Source organism: Phoca vitulina, unplaced genomic scaffold (assembly GCF_004348235.1).
Source record: "Phoca vitulina isolate PV1807 unplaced genomic scaffold, GSC_HSeal_1.0 scaffold17, whole genome shotgun sequence".
In the NCBI taxonomy this organism is placed as follows: domain Eukaryota; kingdom Metazoa; phylum Chordata; class Mammalia; order Carnivora; family Phocidae; genus Phoca; species Phoca vitulina.
Window position 1 is genome coordinate 131,827 of NW_022589720.1, and position 22,540 is coordinate 154,366.

General features: G+C 44.2%; 1 protein-coding gene across 3 annotated transcripts in view; it reads left to right on the forward strand.

The window, feature by feature from the left end:
- SDHA (succinate dehydrogenase complex flavoprotein subunit A) overlaps positions 1-20,559 on the forward strand; it is a 30,948-nt gene extending 10,389 nt beyond the window's left edge. For 2 of the 3 annotated variants that reach the window (XM_032415239.1, XM_032415240.1), the window contains exons 6-15: positions 732-880; positions 1,536-1,660; positions 4,216-4,384; positions 5,122-5,317; positions 6,068-6,239; positions 9,091-9,209; positions 16,061-16,172; positions 16,353-16,483; positions 18,772-18,885; positions 20,213-20,559. In XM_032415239.1, coding sequence (XP_032271130.1) covers positions 732-880; positions 1,536-1,660; positions 4,216-4,384; positions 5,122-5,317; positions 6,068-6,239; positions 9,091-9,209; positions 16,061-16,172; positions 16,353-16,483; positions 18,772-18,885; positions 20,213-20,299 — 1,374 coding nt within the window. In that variant the 3' untranslated portion in view covers positions 20,300-20,559. Of the gene's footprint in view, positions 1-731; positions 881-1,535; positions 1,661-4,215; positions 4,385-5,121; positions 5,318-6,067; positions 6,240-9,090; positions 9,210-16,060; positions 16,173-16,352; positions 16,484-18,771; positions 18,886-19,549; positions 19,573-20,212 lie in introns of all 3 variants that reach the window. The other variant, XM_032415241.1, reaches the window with a different exon arrangement.
- The last annotated feature ends 1,981 nt before the right edge of the window (positions 20,560-22,540 follow it).

Below are 22,540 nucleotides of genomic sequence, written 5' to 3' on the forward strand. Positions count from 1 at the left end.
GTTAATTTGGAAGTGTCCATTTTAGAAAATTAAACTGATCATCATTACATACTATATTTGAACTTGCGATCTGCCACACTGCAAGTGTAAGAAGAGATTAAGTATTTTATGACTCAGTACCTCTGAGTTCCTGAACTGATTGATTTAATACTTAACTGTTCAAACTGGACTAAGATTCGGGGGACAGGAGTTACTGGATAATTGGGGCCTACTTTGGCATAGCCAGATAATATTCTGAATAACTGATTCAGAATAGTCAGTTTTCTGAACTCGCTTTCAGATGGGGACAAGGTATTGATTTACACGTGTAAGGCACCGGTTTCTTCTCTGGCTGGGTGCACTGACAGATGCATGACAGGATCCGCCCATCCCGCAGAATTGTGTGTCACATGGGGGAGCTGACAGTTCCGTGAGGGTCCTTCACTTTCACTAAGCAGCTACATTGTCTTCTCTGGTGTGCATGACACGTGTGTCCTTACGTTCTGATCATACAGCTAGGAGAGGGCTACCTTTTGTGTTGTCACCCAACAGCGTCAGCACTGTGGCTGATGTGAGCTGAACTCTGACTCCGTTTGCAACCTGGTATTTTCCTAGGGTTTACGCTGTCCATTTGTTACACACCAGATCAGGGCCTTTAACCCGTTCACGTGAGCAGTATTGCTGAAATGTCAATTTAACACCCTAAATGCAATTGAAACTGTGGATTCCTGTTTTTCTTTCATGTTTTTTAGTCTCTGCGATATGATACCAGCTATTTTGTAGAGTATTTTGCCTTGGATCTCTTGATGGAAAATGGGGAATGTCGTGGTGTTATTGCACTGTGCATAGAAGATGGGTCCATCCATCGCCTAAGAGCCAAGAACACTGTTGTAGCTACTGGGTAGGAGTCTAACTTGTATTTAATTTCTCTGTAGGGAAGGTGGGTCTCAGTTTCTTCTAATAAAAGTGGAGGCACTATGGAATAGTGGTTTAGTCACAGGCAGTGACCTATCCCAGCTGCATAATAAGCTTTGCCAGCCTCGGTTCTGTATCTTTGAAATCACAGCAGCTGCCTCAGGTGGGTGAGGAAGTATCTGTCCTCAGTTTGCACCTGGGCGGACCCTTGATGAAACGGGTCTGGAGAGTCACATGACATTTTCCGGACTAACCTCTCTTTTGCTTTAGTGGGTACTGTGTTTATACTGACTTTCTGGGGTAGTTTGTTCACATGATGAAAATAAGTAAATTCCATTTCATACACTGTCAGTTATTTTAAGCCTTTAAAAGCATGAATCCATAGACATTAGAAATTTTAGTATTAACGTACAATGTGCTTATCAGGGAAGTCACTCAGCACAAAAGTGCACTAAGGTACAGATGAGAGTGCCTTCCCTGTCCCTCGGGCGCCTACCCCAGTTACCCAGGGTGGCCCAGACGGACAGCACGTGTGGCAGTGCTGCTGGGCTGCGCTCTCCGCTCTGGCGCCATTAGAGAGGCAGACCCGACGGTCCCCTGTGCGCCGCCGTCCTACCTCTGCTGGCCCGTCTGTTTTCCAGAGGCTACGGGCGCACCTACTTCAGCTGCACATCCGCCCACACCAGCACGGGCGACGGCACCGCCATGGTCACCAGGGCAGGCCTTCCCTGCCAGGACCTGGAGTTCGTTCAGTTCCACCCCACAGGTAGGACGGGGCCGCTCTCATGGGGTCCGGGCTCTTCGTGGCTTTTGAGGCCTCCACACCTTGATGCTCCTCTGCACCTCCATGCACTGGCATGTTCTCAGAGCCCAGCTTGTCATTTGCTCAGGAGATTTTTCCCTGTTTCCCCCAAGGCAGTTTAGGGCACCAGCGTAACTATCTCTTGCTTTGGAGGTACCTGCTCCAGTCGTAAAGCCGTGACTGTTAGCGTCCCTCTCCCTGACTTGGTTGTCAGCTCCCAGAGGCAGGGGCAGGTATGGCTGTGTTCACAGTGCCTGGCACACAGTAGGACCTTGTCAGTATTTCCTGAGTGGATGTCTGACAGCTAGGAGGGTTGCTGTTGACCAGAGTTACGGCATGGGCAGATTTCAGTGTCGTAGGGAAAAGAGCAGGCTGTCACAGCAGGAGAGAATCAAGTTGGGACAAAGTGTGGCAGACAGGACCCCGTGAGGTGTTGATGACTGCCCGGTCATGGGCAGATTGAGCCCATCTTGGGTCCTCAGATAGTTGAGTTTGCAAATGTGGGGTTCAGAAGGGAGGTCTACCCTCGGGGTGCAGGTTTGAGAGAGTTTGTTATCCAGAAATGAATCAGAGAGAGAGATCTGCCTCTTGGGAGGGATGAGTCTCATTCTGAACTTTCTTTCTGGTTGCTTTTCTGACTTGTCAACTGAGGGACACCACACCTGGTGGCAGTAGCCAGCCACCTTGCTAAAGACTCTGACCTTTTTTTTCTCTTTGCTCTGTCCGTCTGTTTTTTTCTGATCCCCTGGCAGGGATGAAAAATAAAAAAATGTTTTAGGTAGTTTTCATTTTTTTAAATATTATTTATCTGAGCGAGTGACAGCACGAGTGGGGGAGTGGGCAGAGGAAGAGGGAGAATCTCAAACCGACTCCCTGCTGAGCACACACAGAGCGCAACCTGGGGCTCGATCCCATGACCCTGAGATCGTGACCTGAGCCGAAACCAAGAGTCGGACGCTCAACCAACTGAGCCACCCGGGCGCCCCTTAATTACTGTTTTTAACTAGTAAAATGAGGGGCGCCCGGGTGGCTCAGTCGTTAAGCGTCTGCCTTCGGCTCAGGTCATGATCCCGGGGTCCTGGGATCGAGCCCCACATCGGGCTCCCTGCTCTGCGGGAGGCCTGCTTCTCCCTTTCCCACTCCCCCTGCTTGTGTTCCCTCTCTCGCTGTGTCTGTCTCTGTCAAATAAATAATTAAAATCTTTAAAAAAAAACAAAACACTAATAAAATGAGACTTCTGAATTCCCCCTGTAACTTATTGAGAGCTCAATTTCTCAGGCTTCCTTTACAGTATACAGGAAATAAAGCACTGGAAGAAACACCGTTGAAACCAGGAAACTAAAGGCAGAGGAAATGCAGGACTCTTAACTCTTCTGGTGTGCTAATGAAAGTGTTAGCTTTCAGATGACATTGACAGATGTCAACATGACAAACATATGCGTTTGTTTCCCTGTTAAAATTCAAGTGCTTGGCATTCCTTGTTTTCATTATGTTGAGGGACAGTGAGATTAAGGGCACAGACCTGCCTTGTTGCCTAGTGAGCGTTTGGTTCTGCCTTCCCAGCTGCAGGACGTTGACAGGTTCCTCAGTTGTCATTGCTCATCTCTGAAAATGGGGATATTTGCTGGGGTCGTTAGAAAACAGAATTGTACACAGCAAGTACAATATAAGTATGAACTGTGATAATTATTGCTGTGGTTGTTACCAGTGACTTACTTATTTTTTAAGATTTTATTTGTTAAAGGGGTGCCTGGGTGGCTCAGTTGGTTAAGTGTCCGCCTTCAGCTCAGGTCATGATCCCAGTGTCCTGGGATTAAGGCCCACATCAGGCTGTCTGCTCAGTGGGAGCCTGCTTCTTCCTTTGCTGCTCCCCCTGCTTGTATTCTCTTTCTCTGTCAAATAAATAAATAAAATCTTAAAAAAAAAGATTTTATTAGATCGTGTGCATGAGCCGGGGGAGGGGCAGAGGGAGAGGGAGAAGCAGACTCCCTGCTGAGCAGAGAGCACGACACAGAGCTCAGTCCCAGGACCCTGAGATCGTGACCTGAGCTGAAGGCAGACGCTTAACTGACGGAGCCACGCAAGCAGCCCGTAACCAGTGACTTTAAAAAGATAGGAACTTTCCAAGCTGATTTTTCCTATCTCGTCGCAATTTCATGGCACAAAACGATGCTCTAAAATGAAAACAAAACCTGAGATATTTAACGTGTGCTTGGTTGTGTGGAAAGTTTAAACACAGCCGTCGTACTCAGCCAAGCGACATCATCACCACAGCAGCTGAGCTTTCCCCTTACTGCTGCTCTGTCAGTGCTTTTTGTTATCAGAACTTCCTACTCTTCTTTATTCTTTCCTTTGTCTTATTCTCTTGTGAGCACATTGCCACATTATTCTCATTGAGCTCAATGCCCTTTGCATAACCTTTTCCTTTCCCCAAAAATGTCTTGAAAAAAATTTGCATTTGAAATATAGACCTAGCAATTGTTAGGTTATAAACATCTAATTAATTGGGTTCTTTGCAGGTATATATGGTGCTGGTTGTCTCATTACGGAAGGATGCCGTGGAGAGGGAGGCATTCTCATTAACAGTCAAGGCGAAAGGTTCATGGAGCGATATGCCCCGGTTGCAAAGGACCTGGCGTCCAGAGATGTTGTGTCTCGGTCCATGACTCTGGAAATCCGTGAAGGAAGGTCTGTGTGATCATCTCCAAAGGTGTCCGTGCACATGCACACATGCACCCCTCCTTTCTCTTTTGGTGGGTGCTGTTCGTGTCTACGTTCTAACATGGGCTGGTGTGACTTGTGTGTGAGTTTCAGCACCCCGTCCCACGCTACCCCACCCAACTCTGTAGGCTGCGTGCAGTTACCTGCTGCCCTGTGACTGTCAGTTTATGATACTGCTCTAAAGACCAGCATTTTGGGGCGTTTGGCTGAGTGTTGTGATAGAGGCAGACGTGCCTGCAACCTGAAGTTAGCATGTGGACCTTTGATGCTGTTTCGGGACCGTCGGGGTGCGGGCTCTTGTTCATCGAAGCAGTGTCAGCTCTTCACTGCCAATGCCGCCTTACTGTGCTGGTGCTGGTCAAATTTTTGGTGTTAACAGCCTCTAGACACTTTATATTTGCAGTATTTATATTGAAAGGACTTCCTAATGCATTTATCAAGGAAAACACATTGTGACTTCCCAAGACTGGCGTGTGAGCCCAGTGAGGGCAGGATGTCTGTCCATGTTCTGGCTGTGTCCCACCATGTGGAGTCCACCCTGGCACATAGTAGGTGCTCAGAAAAGACGTGAAGAATGGATGACCACAAGTGAGGGGAAATTTTGTACAGCATAGTGGAACTTGATATGCTTCAGTGACTTTGTGGTCTCACATTTTCTGTATTTACCTTTCTTTGCCTCACACCATGATGTCCTTTCCCACCAGAGGCTGTGGCCCTGAGAAAGATCACGTCCACCTGCAGTTGCACCACCTACCCCCCGAGCAGCTGGCCATACGCCTGCCTGGCATTTCAGAGACGGCCATGATCTTTGCAGGCGTGGATGTCACCAAGGAGCCGATCCCTGTCCTTCCCACTGTGCATTATAACATGGGTGGTATTCCCACCAACTACAAGGGGCAGGTGACCAAGCCCGGGCCCTTCCGTGGTGGGGAAGAGGGCAGGAACGATGGGCCCACCTCACAGTTGTCCCTTGCGGACTCAGGAGAAGACATGGTTTCCTCAGAAAGCACTGAGTTGCTGTTGGAGGGCACAGTGGGGCTCGGGCACGTACCAGTGTTTGCATTCACTCCGTAATAACGAGCAGTCACTGGTAACTTACAGATCCCTCTGTAGTACACAGTCGTAGATGCAATATCATTTGCAGCTTTTCCCAGTTTATAATTTATTTTCTTTTATGATCTCTTGTTACTTTTACGGTGACCTTGTAATTCATATTCTCTTTACAACAAATACTTTCAAGTGGTTTGCAGTCCACCCAGATTTTGTTTTGGCCTCTCCTCAGGCAAGGTGGCAGGGGATCTCCTTCTGTCTTTATAGACAAATGATATGCCATACTCCCTTCCCTTCATTTGAATCCAGAGTCAGAGTATGGAAGTGAGGGGGTCAGTCAGAGGTGGTGAGTGAGGTTTCTCATGAGCCGTAGCTGTGGGATTGAAATCACAGGTGCTGCCGTGTGGGGTCCTTGGACCTGTCTCTGCCTGGGGTGGCTGAGTATCCGGGCGCACACGTGGTCAGAGGGTTCCCTGTAGACGAGAGCAGATCCAGTCCTTACCTGCCCTCCTTCCTCTGAACCGGCATGCAGATGCCCCACTACTGGGAAGCAGGGCTGTGCAGATTGTGCTCCTGAAGTCTTCAGTCTTCCTTCCACAGGTCCTGAGGCACGTGAACGGCCAGGATCAGATCGTGCCCGGCCTGTATGCCTGTGGGGAGGCCGCCTGCGCCTCAGTGCACGGTGCCAACCGTCTCGGGGCAAACTCGCTCTTGGACCTGGTCGTCTTTGGCCGGGCGTGTGCTCTGAGTATTGCAGAGTCCTGCAGACCTGGTATGTGTTTTCTTCAAGTAGCCAGGCTGTTGGGAGGTGAGAGGTTACCATGTCGGGATTTGTAATTGGAAATTTGCTTCGTGATCGTGGAGGGGTAGTCTGTTTTTCCCCCCTATGAGTGAGGAAACAGTGATTCAGAGATTTATATGGTGACAGAGACTAGACATAGGCTGGGTGAGGGTCTTAACAGTTTAGAGGGTAACCTGGTTTTGGTTAGATTTTGTTTTGTAGTCATTATGTTCTCTTTAGGAAAGTCACCATGAAGGAGTTGTTTTTTGTTTTTTTGTTCTTTATTTTATTTTGTTAGTCACCATACAATACCTCATTAGTTTTTGCTGTAGTGTTCCATGATTCCTTGTTTGCGTATAACACCCAGTGCTCCATGCAGAACGTGCCCTCCTTAATACCCGTCACCGGGCTAACCCATCCCCCCACCCCAAGGAGTTGTTTTGAGAGGAAGTTTATCACATAGTGCTTGCTCATTATAAATTACTTGCAATGAAATATTTTAAAAATGAAAATGTATAAGTTCTCAGTAGTTATGGAAAAGTAATTGAGGTTCTAAAATATATATATAAATAATCTGTTAAAGCAGAACCTAATGCACACAAAACAAAGGGTTGGGTACAGCTCTCCCTGCAGTGACACAGTGGTTTTCGGTCAGTGATTGTGTTCTTCTAGTAACTTAAAATAATTTGCTGAGGCAATATGTGCTGGAAGCGCGAGTCCCACTATGAACAGGACACTACTGTTGAAATGAGCTCCCAGAGGGTCCATGTAGGTTACTGTGGCCCATTTGCTCAGAACAACAGGTGAGATGAGACACTGTTCCCGAGGGGAGGGTGGTGGGAATCCCTGGGCCCCTGTTCTTCCCCTTATGCTTCACTAGTGGTAACCATTTAGTCTCAGTTCTGCTGTTTTTATTGAACAAAAGCTTTTTGTCTGGATTTTAAGCTGGCGGAAGTCTTACTCTCCTACTAGTGAAACACAGCCCTCAGTATAACACGCCACACTCCCCTTTACATCTGCAGTCAGCAGGTACGTGTAATGAAAAGGACAGTCATTTCCAGACACCTTCTCCCTTGCTCTGACTACAAGTCCAGGCTGATAGGCAGAGGTGGGGCACTGTCCCCGTCTTTGCTACAAAAGGGGTCAAAACCACCTTGTCTGACACCAGACCTAGTGCTCATTCCATTGTACTGGTGAAGCCTGAAATCAAATCTCAGAGCAAAGCAGGAAATTCGAGGTTCCCTTTCTTTGAAAATGAGAAAAAGGAAGTTTTGTAAAAATATCTTGTACTTTTGTATCTGAAAGGTCAGTGCACATTGTAAAAAAAGACATTTTAAGTCAGTGATAAAAAAAAGGAACAAACTACTTGTACGTGCAACAACACGAATGGATATCAGACGTATTAGGTTGTATGATCTGGGCTCAAGAGGCTACATACATCTGATTTTATTTGTATAACATAATGGAAGAGACAAAACTAGAGAATAAGGTGGCTTGCTGGTCACCATCCTAATCATGGTGGGCCTTGTGCAACTCTGGCAAAATGTACAAAACTACACCAAAAATGATACTATACCTTAATTATATTTTAACTTTTAAAAACAAAAGGGAAAGAAAAGCACTGCTACATCCTCCCAAATGTTGAATTTTTTTTTTTTTTTTTAAGATTTTATTTATTTATTTGACAGAGAGATAGCACAAGTAGGCAGAGCGGCAGGCGGAGGGAGAGGGAGAAGCAGGCTCCCCGCAGAGCAGGGAGCCCAATGCGGGGCTCAATCCCAGGACCCCGGGATCATGACCTGAGCCGAAGGCAGCCGCTTAATTGACTGAGCCACCCAGGCGCCCCAAATGTTGAATATTTTAAACATTTTATACCCTAATAATGTATTTTATTCTGTACCTTAATTATGATGGTTACAGGAACCCATATATGTGTCGAAATTTGTAGAACTGTGCACCTAAAGAAAAATAATTTTGGTAAATGATTACTTTTTAACTTTTAATTTATTTTTAAGTAGGCTCCACACTGTGGAGCCCAACACAGGGCCTGACCTCATGACCCTGAGATCAAGACCTGAGCTGAGACCAAGAGTCACATGCGTGTCACATGCGTAACCAACCGAGCCACCAGGAGCCCCAAATGATCCCTTTTTTAAAAAAACACTACAAACAAAAGCAGAGGAAACCGCAGCTGGCCTGGAAGAGCTGGGGTGGGTCACACGAAGGACCGGTGCCCTCCTTGCAGAGAGTGGCTGTGAGCGATCCCACGTTACCTGCAAACCTTTGTTTCCTCATTTCATACCCTCTGCCCGTATTACCCATTGAAGAAAATACATTTCAAAACATGTCATTAGAAAAAAAAAAAAAAAAAAACCTTTAAAAATTTTTGAAACATTTATCTTTTTAGAAAAGTCAGAAAAACAGGTCTTGAGGTTTAGGTAAGCAGATGCAAAGGTCCGAATTAGCAGGAGACTTCTAAACATGCCTGGCCAGGCCCTCCCTCGTCCCTGAATGAGGACCACCATTGGTGGTGGTGGGGCATGTTGGCAGAATTGTTGGAAACTGCTCGCTGTTGTGAAGGTGCCAGTTTTCCCTTTAATAGAGTAATAAAGCAAGGTTTCTTTGCATAAATCTGATTTTTAAACTTAGGAATGGTTTCTGTTTTGTTCAGAGATTTATTGGATACCTACTCCTTGCCAGAAATTTTGTCTTTATGTTTACTCTTTGGCCCCTAGTCCATTTGTGGTTCCTTAGGTATAGGGTGGTCCAGGTGGAATATCAGCTCAGTTTGTGTATGTCTCCCAAACTCCATTAAATTCTAGCTTTTTGTCTGTTTTTTAAGGAGATAAAGTTCCCCCAATTAAACCAAATGCCGGGGAAGAGTCTGTCATGAATCTTGACAAATTGAGATTTGCTGATGGAAGCATAAGAACATCAGAACTACGACTCAACATGCAGAAGGTAAGCACGTGCACACATACTGGTGTGTCCATTCCCCTGTGCCGGGCTCAGGGTGAACAGCAAAAGGACACCTTACACACAGAAGGCCGGAGATAGCAGCCCAGGGCAGAAACTGTGATTCTCTCATACGCCCCAGGGTGCTTGCACGTGGCTTCCTTCCTCAGACCCTCTCTGCCTTCATGTGTATGTCAAAGCCTGAAGGGGGAGGGACAGTGAAAGGTCTGAGAAGCTCAGTTCCCAGCTGGGAGCTTCCTTGTAGCAGACTTCCTGAAAGCCCAGCACATCTCATTGCCAAGAAATTAATCCCACCATCACACCCAGCCTCCAGCAGCTCTGGGAAATGTCTTTAAACTGGGCCCATTGAAGCCTCTAAATAAAATCAGGACGAGAGGGGAATGTGGGTGGTGGGTAGAAATGGTAATCTGTGCACTGGTGGTTGTCAGGATATATTTCCCTTCTAGATGAGCACATCTGATGGAATGTTCTCTGAGGGTGAAAACATGTCATGTTCCACATGTGACTGGAGCCTGAGGTCTGCAGTCTGACTAAAGACCTCAATTTTAATTTTATTCAATTTCAGTTTAATATAAAGCACTACATGTGGCTACTGCACTGGATAACACAGGGTTAGATCCATAAAAATAGTATGTAAAACAGCTAGGGATCCATCAGATTCTTCTAATACAGGGATTCTTGGCCCACAAATGAGCTCTCTGTCGAGTTGAAATCATGTACAAGAATTCCTGTGTGGAGGCATATTCCGAAAAGAAGCCCCTTGCTTTTAGTCATAGTCTGAAAGGGGTTCAGTGGCACAGACTCTCACTATCAAAAGTAAAAAGTTGCATACTGCAACTTTTATAGGACTGTGTGGTTCTGTGTTTAGGGAGACTGAGCTTCAGGGAGGCTTCCTGGAAAGGTAAGGCAAATAGCACGAGTGAAGGACAGAGGTATGTTTAAGGAAACCAGCCAAGAGGTACTGTGCAGGACTTTTATAGGGTTTTGATATCAGGAGTTGGAGGCCAGCTATGACAGACGTAATCACTGCACTGGATAGTAGGAACTTCATTTTAGGTGTGGAAATGGTGAATCCATGAGGTATTTTGAAATAGGAAATCCTAGAGGCATTCCCACCAAGTAAGGCACATACAGATCTTTGACTTAGGATGGGGTTACATCCTGATGAAGGTTGAGAGTGGTGTAAATCATAAATGCATTTAATACACCTCTAACTTACTGAACATCTGCTTAGCTGACCTTAAACGTGCTCAGAACACTTGTTAGTCAGTAGGAGGGAAAACTCATCTAATACAAAGCCTGTTTTATGTTGGAGTGTTGACCGTCTCATGTAATTTATTGAGTACTGTCCTGGAAGTGGAAAACAGAATGATTGTGTGAGTGCAGATGGTTGTTGACCTTCGGGGTCCTGGGGCTGAGTGGGAGCTGCGGTTGCTGCCACTGCCCAGTATCAGGAGAGTGTGCCTTTCTGCACATCGCTAGCCTGGAAAAAGATGAAAATTCAAAATATGGGTTCTCGGAATGCAGATGACTTTTGCATCATTGTAAAGTTCAAAAACAATAAGTCAAACCGTCATAGGTAAGGGACCACCTGAATTGTTATCTGCTGTGTGCCAGGCAGTGTTCTGGATGCCCCAGTCGTCTGAACAAAATCCTGCCTTCTTGGAATGCACATTTGAGTTGGGGGACTAATTTTTCTGCTAATGTCCAGCTGATACAGTAAGATAGAAAAGAAGTGAGGTATGTATTGAAAAGGAGTAGACAAAAGTATCATTACTTACAATTAAAAATCTCAAGACAGGGGGCGCCTGGGTGGCTCAGTTGGTTAAGTGACAGCCTTTGGCTCAGGTCATAATCTTGGAGTCCCAGAATCAAGTCCCGCATCGGGCTCCCTGCTCAGTGGGGAGTCTGCTTCTCCCTCTGACCCTCCCCCCTCTCATGTGCTCTCTCTCTCTCTCTCTCATTCTTTCTCTGTTAAATAAATAAATAAAATCTTTAAAAAAAAAAATCTCAAGACAGTAAGTAAAAAACTAGTAAAAACAAGAATGAAGTAAGATATCTGTGTAAAAGATTCATCAGTAGCTTTCCAGTATGCCTGCAGTAATCCACTTGAAAATTATTTCATTCACAGTACAGCCAAAAAGTGTAAAATGCCTTGAATAAACATAACCCTAAAGAGTATGAAAACATGAGCACTGAAGAATGTAATAAAAGAATGTTTTAACTAACATTTACTAGGTTCTAAGATAGTTTTTTCCGTTTGCTTGTCCTGAAAGGCCAGGACATTTGATGGTGTGCATTATAATTTTAAAATTATGGGGGCGCCTGGGTGGCTCAGATGGTTAAGCGTCTGCCTTTGGCTCAGGTCATAATCCCAGGGTCCTGGGATCAAGCCCCACATCAGGCTCCTGGCTCAGCGGGGAGCCTACTTCTCCCTCTCCCTCTCTCCCTGCTCATGCTCTCTCTCTCCCTCTCTGTATCTCTGTCTCAAGTGAATGAATAAAATCTTTAAAAATATATATATATATTTAAAATTATGTATCGTTCTGGGGCACGTGGGTGGTTCAGTTAAGCATCTGACTTCGGCTCAGGTCATGATCTCAGGGTCCTGGGATCGAGCCCCGCATCAGGCTCTCTGTTTGCTGGGAGTCTGTTTCTTCCTCTCTCAAGTAAATAAAATCTTTAAAAATAAAATAAAAATGAATTTATCATTTTAAAGAAATAGATGAGATGTCTGCTAAACAGAACTAAGTCAACAAGCTGTGTTAGTCTATGGTAGAGATCAGTGGCACAAAGTGGAGTCCAGACGTAGGCCCAGGCACACGCTGTGATTGAGCATGGGATAAAGAAAGGGCTTTTTCAAGAGCGGTGAAAGGTCAGTAAGTGGTAGGAAATAGAGGTAGATCCTAAAATAAATGTCAGGTTTATTTCATGTCACATTTCCTAAGAGCATAAACAATAAAGCCATACAGGAATTTGACATATGAGGGGTTTTTTACAAGATTAACCAGTAGACAGGCAGGGAGGGTTCCCAGGCCTCTTACTTCTCCCTCTTCTTCGTGACCATCCACCCCATGCTCATTGCTGACCACCTCATAGTCTCAGCACTTATTAGTTTGTGTCACCAAGGGGCAATCTGCTAGCTCCTAGAACATTTACCACCAGCTCTCAAAAGTGGGGCAAGACCATAGGAGCTGGGGCGCCTGGGTGGCTCAGTCATTAAGCGTCTGCCTTCGGCTCAGGTCATGATCCCGGGGTCCTGGGATCCAGCCCCACATCGGGCTCCCTGCTCGGCGTGAAGCCTGCTTCTCCCTCTCCCACTCCCCCTGCTTGTGTTCTCTCTCTCACTGTTTCTCTCTCTGTCAAATAAAATCTTAAAAAACAAAACAAAACCATAGGAGCTGGTGTCTCCTTGGGAATTCAAAGGTGGTGCCCTTAAACCTTTCTGCCACCATTCAGTATATCACGCCTCAGAAGTTAAGTTTGCTTGGAATCACAGATCCTGGCCGAGTTCCACAAACTGCCTTCCCTAAATGCAAAATGTTCCACTTGAACTAATGTATGTGGATTTAAGACACATACTTAATGGGAACATAGAAACATTTTTTTAAAAGCTTTAATCAAAACTGCATTTTAACATCAATTTATGATGAAACTCTCAATGAGGCAAGTATAGAGGGAACTTATCTCAATGTAATAAAGGCCATACATGACAAGTCCACAGCTAATGTTATACTCAGTGGTGGAAAGCTTTCACCACAGGAACAAGAGAAGGATGTTCACTCTCACCACTTTGTTCAACAGCATTGGAAGTCCTGGCTAGAGCAGTCAGGCAGGAAAGAGAAATAAAAGCATCCAAAATGGAAAGGAAGAAGTAAGTCATTGTTTACAGATATATCAGATCACATATGACACAGACTCCACCAAAAAAAGTTAGAACTAGTAAATGAATTCAGTAAAGTTGACAGATAGAAAATCAATACATAAAAATCTGTTGTTTCTGTTACACAAATATTGAACGCTCTGAAAGAAAAAATAATCTCGTTTACAATTGCATCAAAAAGAATAAAATACCTAGGAATAAATTTAAAGGAGGGGAAAAATCTGTACCCTGAAAATTGTAAAACATTAATAAAGTTGAAGACCTACATAAGTGGAAAGATATTCTGTATTCCTGGATTGGAAGAATTAATATTGTTGAAATATTCATATCAACCAAAGCAATCCCCAGACTCAGTACAATCTTTGTTAGAATTCCAATGGCATTTTTTTACAGAAATAGAAGAAACAATCCTAAAATTAGTATGGAACCACAAAAGATTCTGAATAGCCAAAGCAATCCTGAGAGAGAAAGCTGGAGGCATAGCTCTTTCCCTGATTTCAAACTATATTACAAAGGAATAGTAATCAAAACAGTAAGGTATCGGCCTAAAAACAGACCTGTGGATCAATGGAATAGAATCAAGCTCATAAATAAACCCATGTATATATGGCTAATTAATTTACAACAAAAGAGCCAAGAATACACAATGGGAAAAGAACAGTCTCTAATGGTGCTGGAAAAACTGAACAGCCACATGCGAAAGAATGAATCTACCCACACACAAAACTGACTCAAAATGGATTAAAGACTTGAATATAAGACCTGAAACCATAAAACTAGAAGAAAACACAGATGGTAAGCACCTTAATAACAGTCTTGGCGGTGAGTTTTTGGATTTGACACCAAGAGCAAAGGCAACAAAAGTAAAAATAAACTGCTGGGACCACAACAAACTTAAAAAACTTCTGCAGAGCAAAGGAAACCCAACAAAATGAAAAGGCAGCCTATAGAGTAGGAGGAAATATTTGCAAGTCATGCATCTGATAAGGGACTAATACCCCAAAATATATAAAGAACTCCTACAACTCTATAGCATAAAAACAATCTAAGAAATGGTCAGAGGATCTGAACATTCTTCCAAAGAAAACATACAGGTGGCAGACATGTGAAAAGATGCTCAACATCACCACTCATCAGGGAAATGCTAATCAGAAACACACCTTCACACCCATCAGAAATGGTTAGTATCAAAAAGACCAGAAACACAAATGTTGGCAAGGTTGCGGAGAAAGGGGAACCCTCATGACTGTTGGTGGGAATGCAAATTGGTGCAGCCACCGTGGAAAACAGTATGGAGGTTCCCCCCCAAAATTAAAAATAGAACTGTATGATCCAGCAATTCCACTTCTGTGTATTTATCCAAAGGAAATGAAAACGCTAGTTCCAAAAGATAAATGTATCCCATGTCTATTTCAGTATTATTTACCATAACCAAGATATGAAAATAACCTAGATGTCTATTGGATGAATGGATAATGAAGATATGTGTATATGTTCTATATACTTTATATGTGGTGTATATTTTATATGTGTATAAACATGTTATTGAGGCATAAAAAAGAATGAAATCTTCCATTTGTGACAACATGGGTGGGCCTAGAGGGCATTATGCTCAGTGAAATAAGTCAGACAAAGACAAATATGATTCCACTTACTGTAGAATCTTAAAAAACAAGAAACTGAGCTCATAGATACAGAGAACAGATTGACGGTTGCCAGAGATGGGGAGTGGGTGGAAGGAGACAAAAGGTACAAGCTTCCAATTAAAAATAAGTAAGTCCTGGGGCTTGTAATGTACAGTGTGATAATTACACTTAATTACACTTCATTACATATTTGAAAGTTGCTAAGAGAGTAGATCTTAAAAGTGCCCATGAACAAACTTCACTTTAAAATTCAGAGTAATGGGGGCGCCTGGGTGGCTCAGTTGGTTAAGTGACTGCCTTTGGCTCAGGTCATGATCCTGGAGTCCCGGGATCGAGTCCCGCATCGGGCTCCCTGCTCAGCAAGGAGCTTGCTTCTCCCTCTGACCCTCCCCCCTCTCATGCTCTCTCTATCTCATTCTCTCTCTCAAATAAATAAATAAAATCTTAAAAAATAAAATAAAATTCAGAGTAATGGGCACCTGCTGGCCCAGTCAGTAGAACACACGACTTTGATCTTAAGGTTGTGTGTTCAACAAACTGAGGGTTGCTGGAGTGGGGGGTGGGGTGGGAGGGATGGGGTGACTGGGTGATGGACACTGGGGAGGGTATGTGCTCTGGTAAGCGCTGTGAATTGTGCAAGACTGTTGAATCTCAGATCTGTACCTCTGAAACAAATAATGCAATATATGTTAAGAAAGAAAAAAAGAAGAAGAATGTAGCAGGAGGGGAAGAACGAAGGGGGGGAAATCGGAGGGGGAGCCGAACCATGAGACGATGGACTCTGAAAAACAAACTGAGGGTTCTAGAGGGGAGGGGGGTGGGAGGATGGGTTAGCCTGGTGATGGGTATTGAGGAGGGCACATTCTGCATGGAGCACTGGGTGTTATGCACAAACAATGAATCATGGAACACTATATCTAAAACTAATGATGTAATGTATGGGGATTAACATAACAATAAAAAAAATTTAAAAAAAAAGGTGGTGTGTTCAAGCCCAATTTGGGCATAGAGCTTACTTAAAGAACAAAGTAGAATTCAGAGTCATAGATTCAGTCTGAATTTCGTAGTTTTTAAATTTGATTTACATAAATATTTCATAAAAAATGAAATGCAGGGGTACGTGGCCGGCTCAGTTGGTGGAGTAGGGTTGTGAGTTTGAGCCCCACATTGGGTGTAGAGATTACTTCAAAATAAAATCTTCAAAAGTAAAAGTGAAATGTGTAAGAAAAAATCTAAAGGGTTTACCAGTTTTAGGCATGGCTTCTTCATACTAGTTGAAGATTTACAAATGATATTTTGTGTTACAGTCGATGCAAAATCATGCTGCGGTGTTCCGGGTGGGAAGTGTGTTACAGGAAGGGTGTGAGAAAGTCAGCCAGCTGTATGGAGACCTAAAACATCTGAAGACGTTTGACCGAGGTAAGCAGTTCCATGGGCCCCTGCATACAGTTGGGGTGCCTCAGAGCCCTGTCTGTGCCACTTAGTGCTGCCTTATCCCCATCCTTGCTGTTTGTGTCAAAACTGGCAAGCCCACAGTCACAGCCCGGAGGACCCATCTGACTGGATCCTCTTTCTCATGGGTGCCTTGTGTGTCCCCAGGAATGGTCTGGAACACCGACCTGGTGGAGACCCTGGAGCTGCAGAACCTGATGCTCTGTGCACTTCAGACCATTTACGGAGCAGAGGCCCGGAAGGAGTCTCGTGGTGCTCATGCCAGGGAAGATTACAGGGTGCGTCTTGACAACACATCCCATGTGCACATCATGTTTTCTGTCCAGTGGCATTGCTCAGTCCCTAACCCTGCGCTTTCTGTACATTTCACTCCATTTTCCCAAAAGTTAATTGAAAACAATATTTTTCCCCTTGATAACTTTCATACTTTGGTATCACTGTGTTAGTACCAGCATGACCTTTTTCTTGCTTCAGATTGGCATCTGCCGCCAGTAGCAGCACCTCTAACAGAACACTCCGAACTGTTACGAGGTCAGAGATTAGTGTGCAGTCTGAGCACTGTTGCCAGAAGGTGCTAAAATGATGAGTCAGTTACTGAGACCTGACCTCGTCTTTGAGAGAGAGAGAGCACGTGCATGAACTCGAGTGGGGCGGGGGGGCGGGGTGAGGGGAGCGGCAGAGGGAGAAGCAGACTCCCCGCTGAGCAGGGAGCCCGACGTGGGACTTGATCCCAAAACCCTGAGATACGACCGGCTCACGCTTAACCAACCGAGCCACCCAGGTGTCCCAAAGTAACCTGATTTTCATGCAGAGTACAGTTCAGATTCTTCCAGAACAGAGCACTCAGCATATGAAAGGAAAACATTGAGGAAATGGGCACTTGAGGGCAAACACAAGTTCAGGATGGAGCATCAGTCCGGCCTGAGCCACCTTCCAGACAGATAGGCTTTGGTTCAGCAACATGTGGTGTTGCTGGTGGCAGCCTCCCCAGTCAGCTGGACATGGCGAATGGGGAAATTGGCTACAGCAAGAGGATTAGCTTCTGATTTACTGTGAAATTTTATTAATTTACCTTTCACCGACTCAAGCTGGATTAGATTATTAAGCACATTCATCACCTGTACTGAGGACTAGAAACTTCTCCAGACTGTGGGTTGGTCAGCAGTTTGTGTGGCTGAGGTGAAGGAGTTTTCATTCAGTCACAGCAGATGTGTGAAGGGGGGAAGGGGGAAGGGGGGAAGGAAGGCAGGGGGAAGCTGCTCCCGCAAGAGAGCTCACCCCTAAGTATGTGTTTAGACATAAGGGGAAGTGCTACAGCCCCACTTGATCCCAGGTGAGAGGCCTGCCTCTGCCCACCTCCCTGCTCGCCTCACTCAGCAGAAACAGTTTGAATCTTTTCATTTGTATTCTATTTTTATTTATTCGTTTATTTTTATAGAAAGCATCTTTTTTTTTTTTTTTTTACACTTGTGTGTTTTTATTTATTTATTTATTTTTAATTTAAATTTTAGGTAGTTGGCATACAGTGCAATATTGGTTTCTGGAATAGAATTCAGTGATTCATCACTTTACATACAACACCCAGTGCTCATCACAAGTGTCATCCTTAATACCCATCACCCACCTGGCCCATCCCCAACTCACCTCCCTGTGTCAACCCTCAGTTTGTTGTTATTTTTAAATTTTATTTTTAAGTAATCTCTGCCCCCAACATGGGGCTGAAACTCACAACCGCATGCTCCACTGACTGAGCCAGCCAGGTGCCCCTGGTTTTTACTTTAAGTGGCTCTCGTATGTCTTACCCATTACCATGTGTAGGATACTCTTTAAGTATTCGGCTTCTTTTTTAAGACTTTCTGAGCAAAATTTTAATATAATTGCTAAAATTGAAACATTTAAATGAAAAAAGCTGAAAGAAGAACTCGAAGTCTCCCAGAATATGAGCAAAAAGACAAGTTTTTGATGAACTTTTAAGTGCGTAAAAGATCAGGCTAATTTCTGCAGCCACCCTCCCAGTAGTTGTAGCAGTGGACCTCTGGGCTCACAGTGCAGCTGCAGACCCACTGCCTAGCTCTGTGGCCTTACTGGGTCCTGCCCTTGTCGGGACCTGTGCTGTGGAGGCTCTGGAGTGAAGGAACGGCCTGCCCGTGAGCCCCAGGATGGACGGGCACTCCGGAGGACTGACTGCTGGCAAATGTATCACGGGTCTCATCTCTCCATTCCACCTGCATTTGGGACTTACTTGCACTGTGTTTCATACAGTGTGTTCTTTTAGGTCAGATATACACAGAATGGTTTTTCATTAGGAATGGTAGAAGGGAAGGGACATGGGTTGAAAAATGGACCATGAATGTCCCAGCTCTCTGTGAACAAGGTCTGTTTAGGACAGTGGATACCTCCTCATTGAGTGGGATCTAGGGGGATTCATATCAGACTAGTCTCTCGTGTATCATTTTAATGAGTTTGCTATGTTTTCCAGTTATATTGCCCTGTTAGAGAAATAAGAAATTTGAAGTGTAATAGTTAATGGCATTTTCTGAAATAAACTTACTTTCTCTGGCTTCAGGAGCGGATTGATGAGTATGATTACTCTAAGCCCATCCAGGGGCAGCAGAAGAAGCCATTTGAGGAGCACTGGAGGAAGCACACCCTTTCCTATGTTGATGTCAAGACTGGGAAGGTATGTGGGGAATGTGTTCTGCTCACGTATGCACTGATAAATATGCTGTCCCATACGCTCTGGAGTTCAGCATATGATGGACTAGGAGAAGCAACATGGATTTAAGTTGACTGTTGACAGATTTGAGACACCACTGAAAAGGACACTCAGGCTTCTGCCTGGAAACAGAATCCAGCGTGGGCGAGTAGTTTAGAAGGGCTGGCCTTCCACAGCTTTAGCACCCGACAAGGAGTGCGCGTCCAAGCCTTGGTGGCAGGGGAGGGAATGATGATTATGAAGCCTATTGAGAGTGAGGTCGGGGTGTAGGGGTGGGACAGGGAAACACTCCTTTTTTCCCATTGGCCGGACCACCTGGAAGCAGCCTCAGGGAACCCCAGGGTATGCTGTGCAGCCCGAAGCATCGGCCTGGATACAGAGCAAGCAGAGGAGGGGGTGAGGTGGGCAGAGTCCTAGGAACAGCCCGCTTAGGTTATAGTAGAAACTCACAGTCTTAATCCACCAAAGCATAATTCACCCATTTGGCATTTCTGCTGGGCATTAAGAATCAGAAATAAGACATAAAGTGTTTACCCTTAAGCTTTTCAGGCTTGTAAGGGATAGTCTTAATCATTTATGTGAGTCTACAGAAATAATGTTGTGCTCTCTTTGCCATCACTTAATACAGAGAGCCTACTGTGTCTCTTTCAGGTAGGCAATAACTTTCATAACTTTGCATGAAGTCTATTTTCTGACAGTGTATAGAAATCAGACTTTCCTCTCGGTACAGTCCTATTTTTAGTAATGTTCAAGGCTTTTTACAATTATAAAAGAAATACGTGCTCATTTTAGAAAGTATAGAAAGTACAAAAATAAAGAAAATTAATGTTTGTAAGCTCACCAGTCAGAGATAGCCTTCATTATCATTCTGAAATATTTCCTTCGGGTTTTGCATGTACGTGCATATACTTTTCCTTGTGTGTATGTATATAAATACAAGTAGAAAAAACTGTAAATATATACTTTAAACATAATTAAAGAATGACAGTGTATGCAGGGTTTCACTTCTTGAGCATTTGTGTAAAGCATCAAGAACTTAATACATTGTTATTTTAATTGCTGTATTTCATTACATGGATTTACCATAATTTACATGGCTGGTCCCTTGTTATGCATTTAGATCATTTTTGAGTTTGTTACTGAAAAATACTCCAGTGAGTACTTGTGTTTTTAAGTTCCTGAAATAGTCTGCAAATAACTTTTACAGCTAATTTTTCAAAACACAGTAGAATGCTATTTGTATGTTTTTCTACAAATTTTGCTTAACTTACTGTCGATTCTTCTTTTTAAGGTTTCGTTGCAATACAGACCAGTGATCGACAAAACTTTAAATGAGGCTGACTGTGCCACAGTCCCTCCAGCCATTCGCTCCTACTGATGAGACCAGAGTTGACCAGCTTTTGTAATTATGTATAATAGCTCATGCCTGTGTTCATATCATAATTATCTTTTTAAAATCCTGTACTCAAGTGAATAAGGAGTGCCATTTGAATAGATCAACGACCCGGTGGCCAGAAGCTTGCCAGTAATCAACAGCCAGGAAGTGTGAATGAAGCTTATCTTTATCCTTTGCTTCATTCTTGTGAAATAGTAAAACTGGGCATGATTCTTAAATAAAACATAAATTACAAACTTCTATTTCCAAGTCCATTGAAGAGCTTATAGTGTTTGATTTGAGGCGTGTTCGTTGACCTAAAACATCGAAATCCAGAAATTTTGTCATATATATTAAGTAAAAATGAACTTTGGCGTTGACAGCATATGAAGAAAACAAACATTTCCTTGTTGTTCTCAGTAAGTAAATGGTTTAATATGTGAACATGTGTCCTGAAGTATTTAAATAGCCAGATATTAAAGAAAACAGATGAGGTGTAAATGGGTTTCTTCCTTCCCTGCTTGCTTTCAGTGCTGCTCGGGGTCCCTTTCCTACGTAGTGCTTGTCTCAGGGCTGGCTTCCATAGAATCCAGTCCACGACAGTTAGGGTCATTGATTTTACTGTTTCTCAGTTTTAGGGATTGTCTGGTAAATATGTAAAGACATTTACATATTTTCAGAGTCCATTGTATTCGGAACTATCCTCTCCCCTCTCTCCCCCATAGCAACCACTTTAGTTATCTTCCTAGTGAGTGTTTTAAGAGAAAAAGAAAGCAAATCTGTATTTGCATTATTGTGTACACCTTGTCTACATATCTGGAGGTCATTCCTTATCATCAGTGAGTCTTCGTTCTTTTGGTTGCATGAATGTACCTTACCCTCCAGTGGTGGACATTTGTGTTCTTTCCAGTATTACCGATGCCACAATGAGTAACTTTGTGTGTGAAGTCCTTTTCTTTGAGGTGAAGTCCTAGAAGTGGAATTGCTGGGTCCGGGGCGCCTGGGTGGCTCAGTCGTTAAGCGTCTGCCTTTGGCTCAGGTCATGGTCCCAGGGTCCTGGGATCGAGCCTCGCGTTGGGTTCCCTGCTCCGCAGGAAGCCTGCTTCTCCCTCTCCCACTCCCCCTGCTTGTGTTCCCTCTCTCACTGTGTCTCTCTCTGTCAAATAAACAAATAAAATAAGAATTGCTGGGTCCAGGGGTGCCTGGGTGGCCCAGTCGTTGGGCATCTGCCTTCGGCTCAGGTCATGATCCCAGGTTCCTGGGATCGAGCCCCGCATCGGGCTCCCTGCTCAGCAGGAAGCATGCTTCTCCCCCCTCTCCCGCTCTCCCTGCTTGTGTTCCCTCTCTCGCTGTGTCTCTCTCTGTCAAATAAATAAATAAAATCTTTAAAAAAAAGAATTGCTGGGTCCAAGGGTAAATGCACATGTCATTCTTTTAGATGTTCCCAAATTCTCTGTGATGGAGGAGAGTCCCTATTTCCCACAGCTTTGCAAAGAAAGTATGATGGCAAATGTTCGGATGTTTGCCAATCATATAATGAGAAATTTTATCTTAGTATAGCATTTTTCTTTTCTTTTTCTTTCTTTCCTTGGTGGGGGTTAGCATTTTTAACAGTTCTTTTGAGGTATGATTGGCAGAAGTTAATAAACATATTCACCAGCCCAGGTTTCTTCTTGCTCCTTCGTAATCCCCCCCCCCCTTATCCCCAACAGTGCACAGGGAACCACTGATCTACTTCCCGTCATTAGAGATGAGCTTGTGTGCTCCAAAACTACATATAAATGGAACCATACAGCATGTACTCTTTTTATTCGGTTTCTCTTAGCATCATGATTTGTGGTTCATTCACATTGCTGCACAAGCAAGGGGATGGGTGTGTTTCCTGGCTTGAGGGCTGCATCCAAGTGTCGGTTCCTGGCCCTGCTCCCTGCCACACTTCTACCACCAGAGAAAGACCCCAGGCAGAGTCGCAGGTGCTTGGGGCAAGAAGCTACAGGTCTGGTGAGTGCTGGCGGAGTTCCAAGCCACACAGTATTGAGTGTCTGCAACCCCACTGCAAATCCAGCTGTGACTGTCACCAAGAGGAAAGTGTCATTTCAAGTGGCATTAGAACATAGAACTTTTGAGTTTACAGTTTCATGAACTTTAAGGATAAATGGAACCAACTAAGAAACCTTATGCTTCATCAGCAGTCTTACTGTTAGTAGGAATATTGGTGTTCATACTTTGAAATTGTGTAGTGTT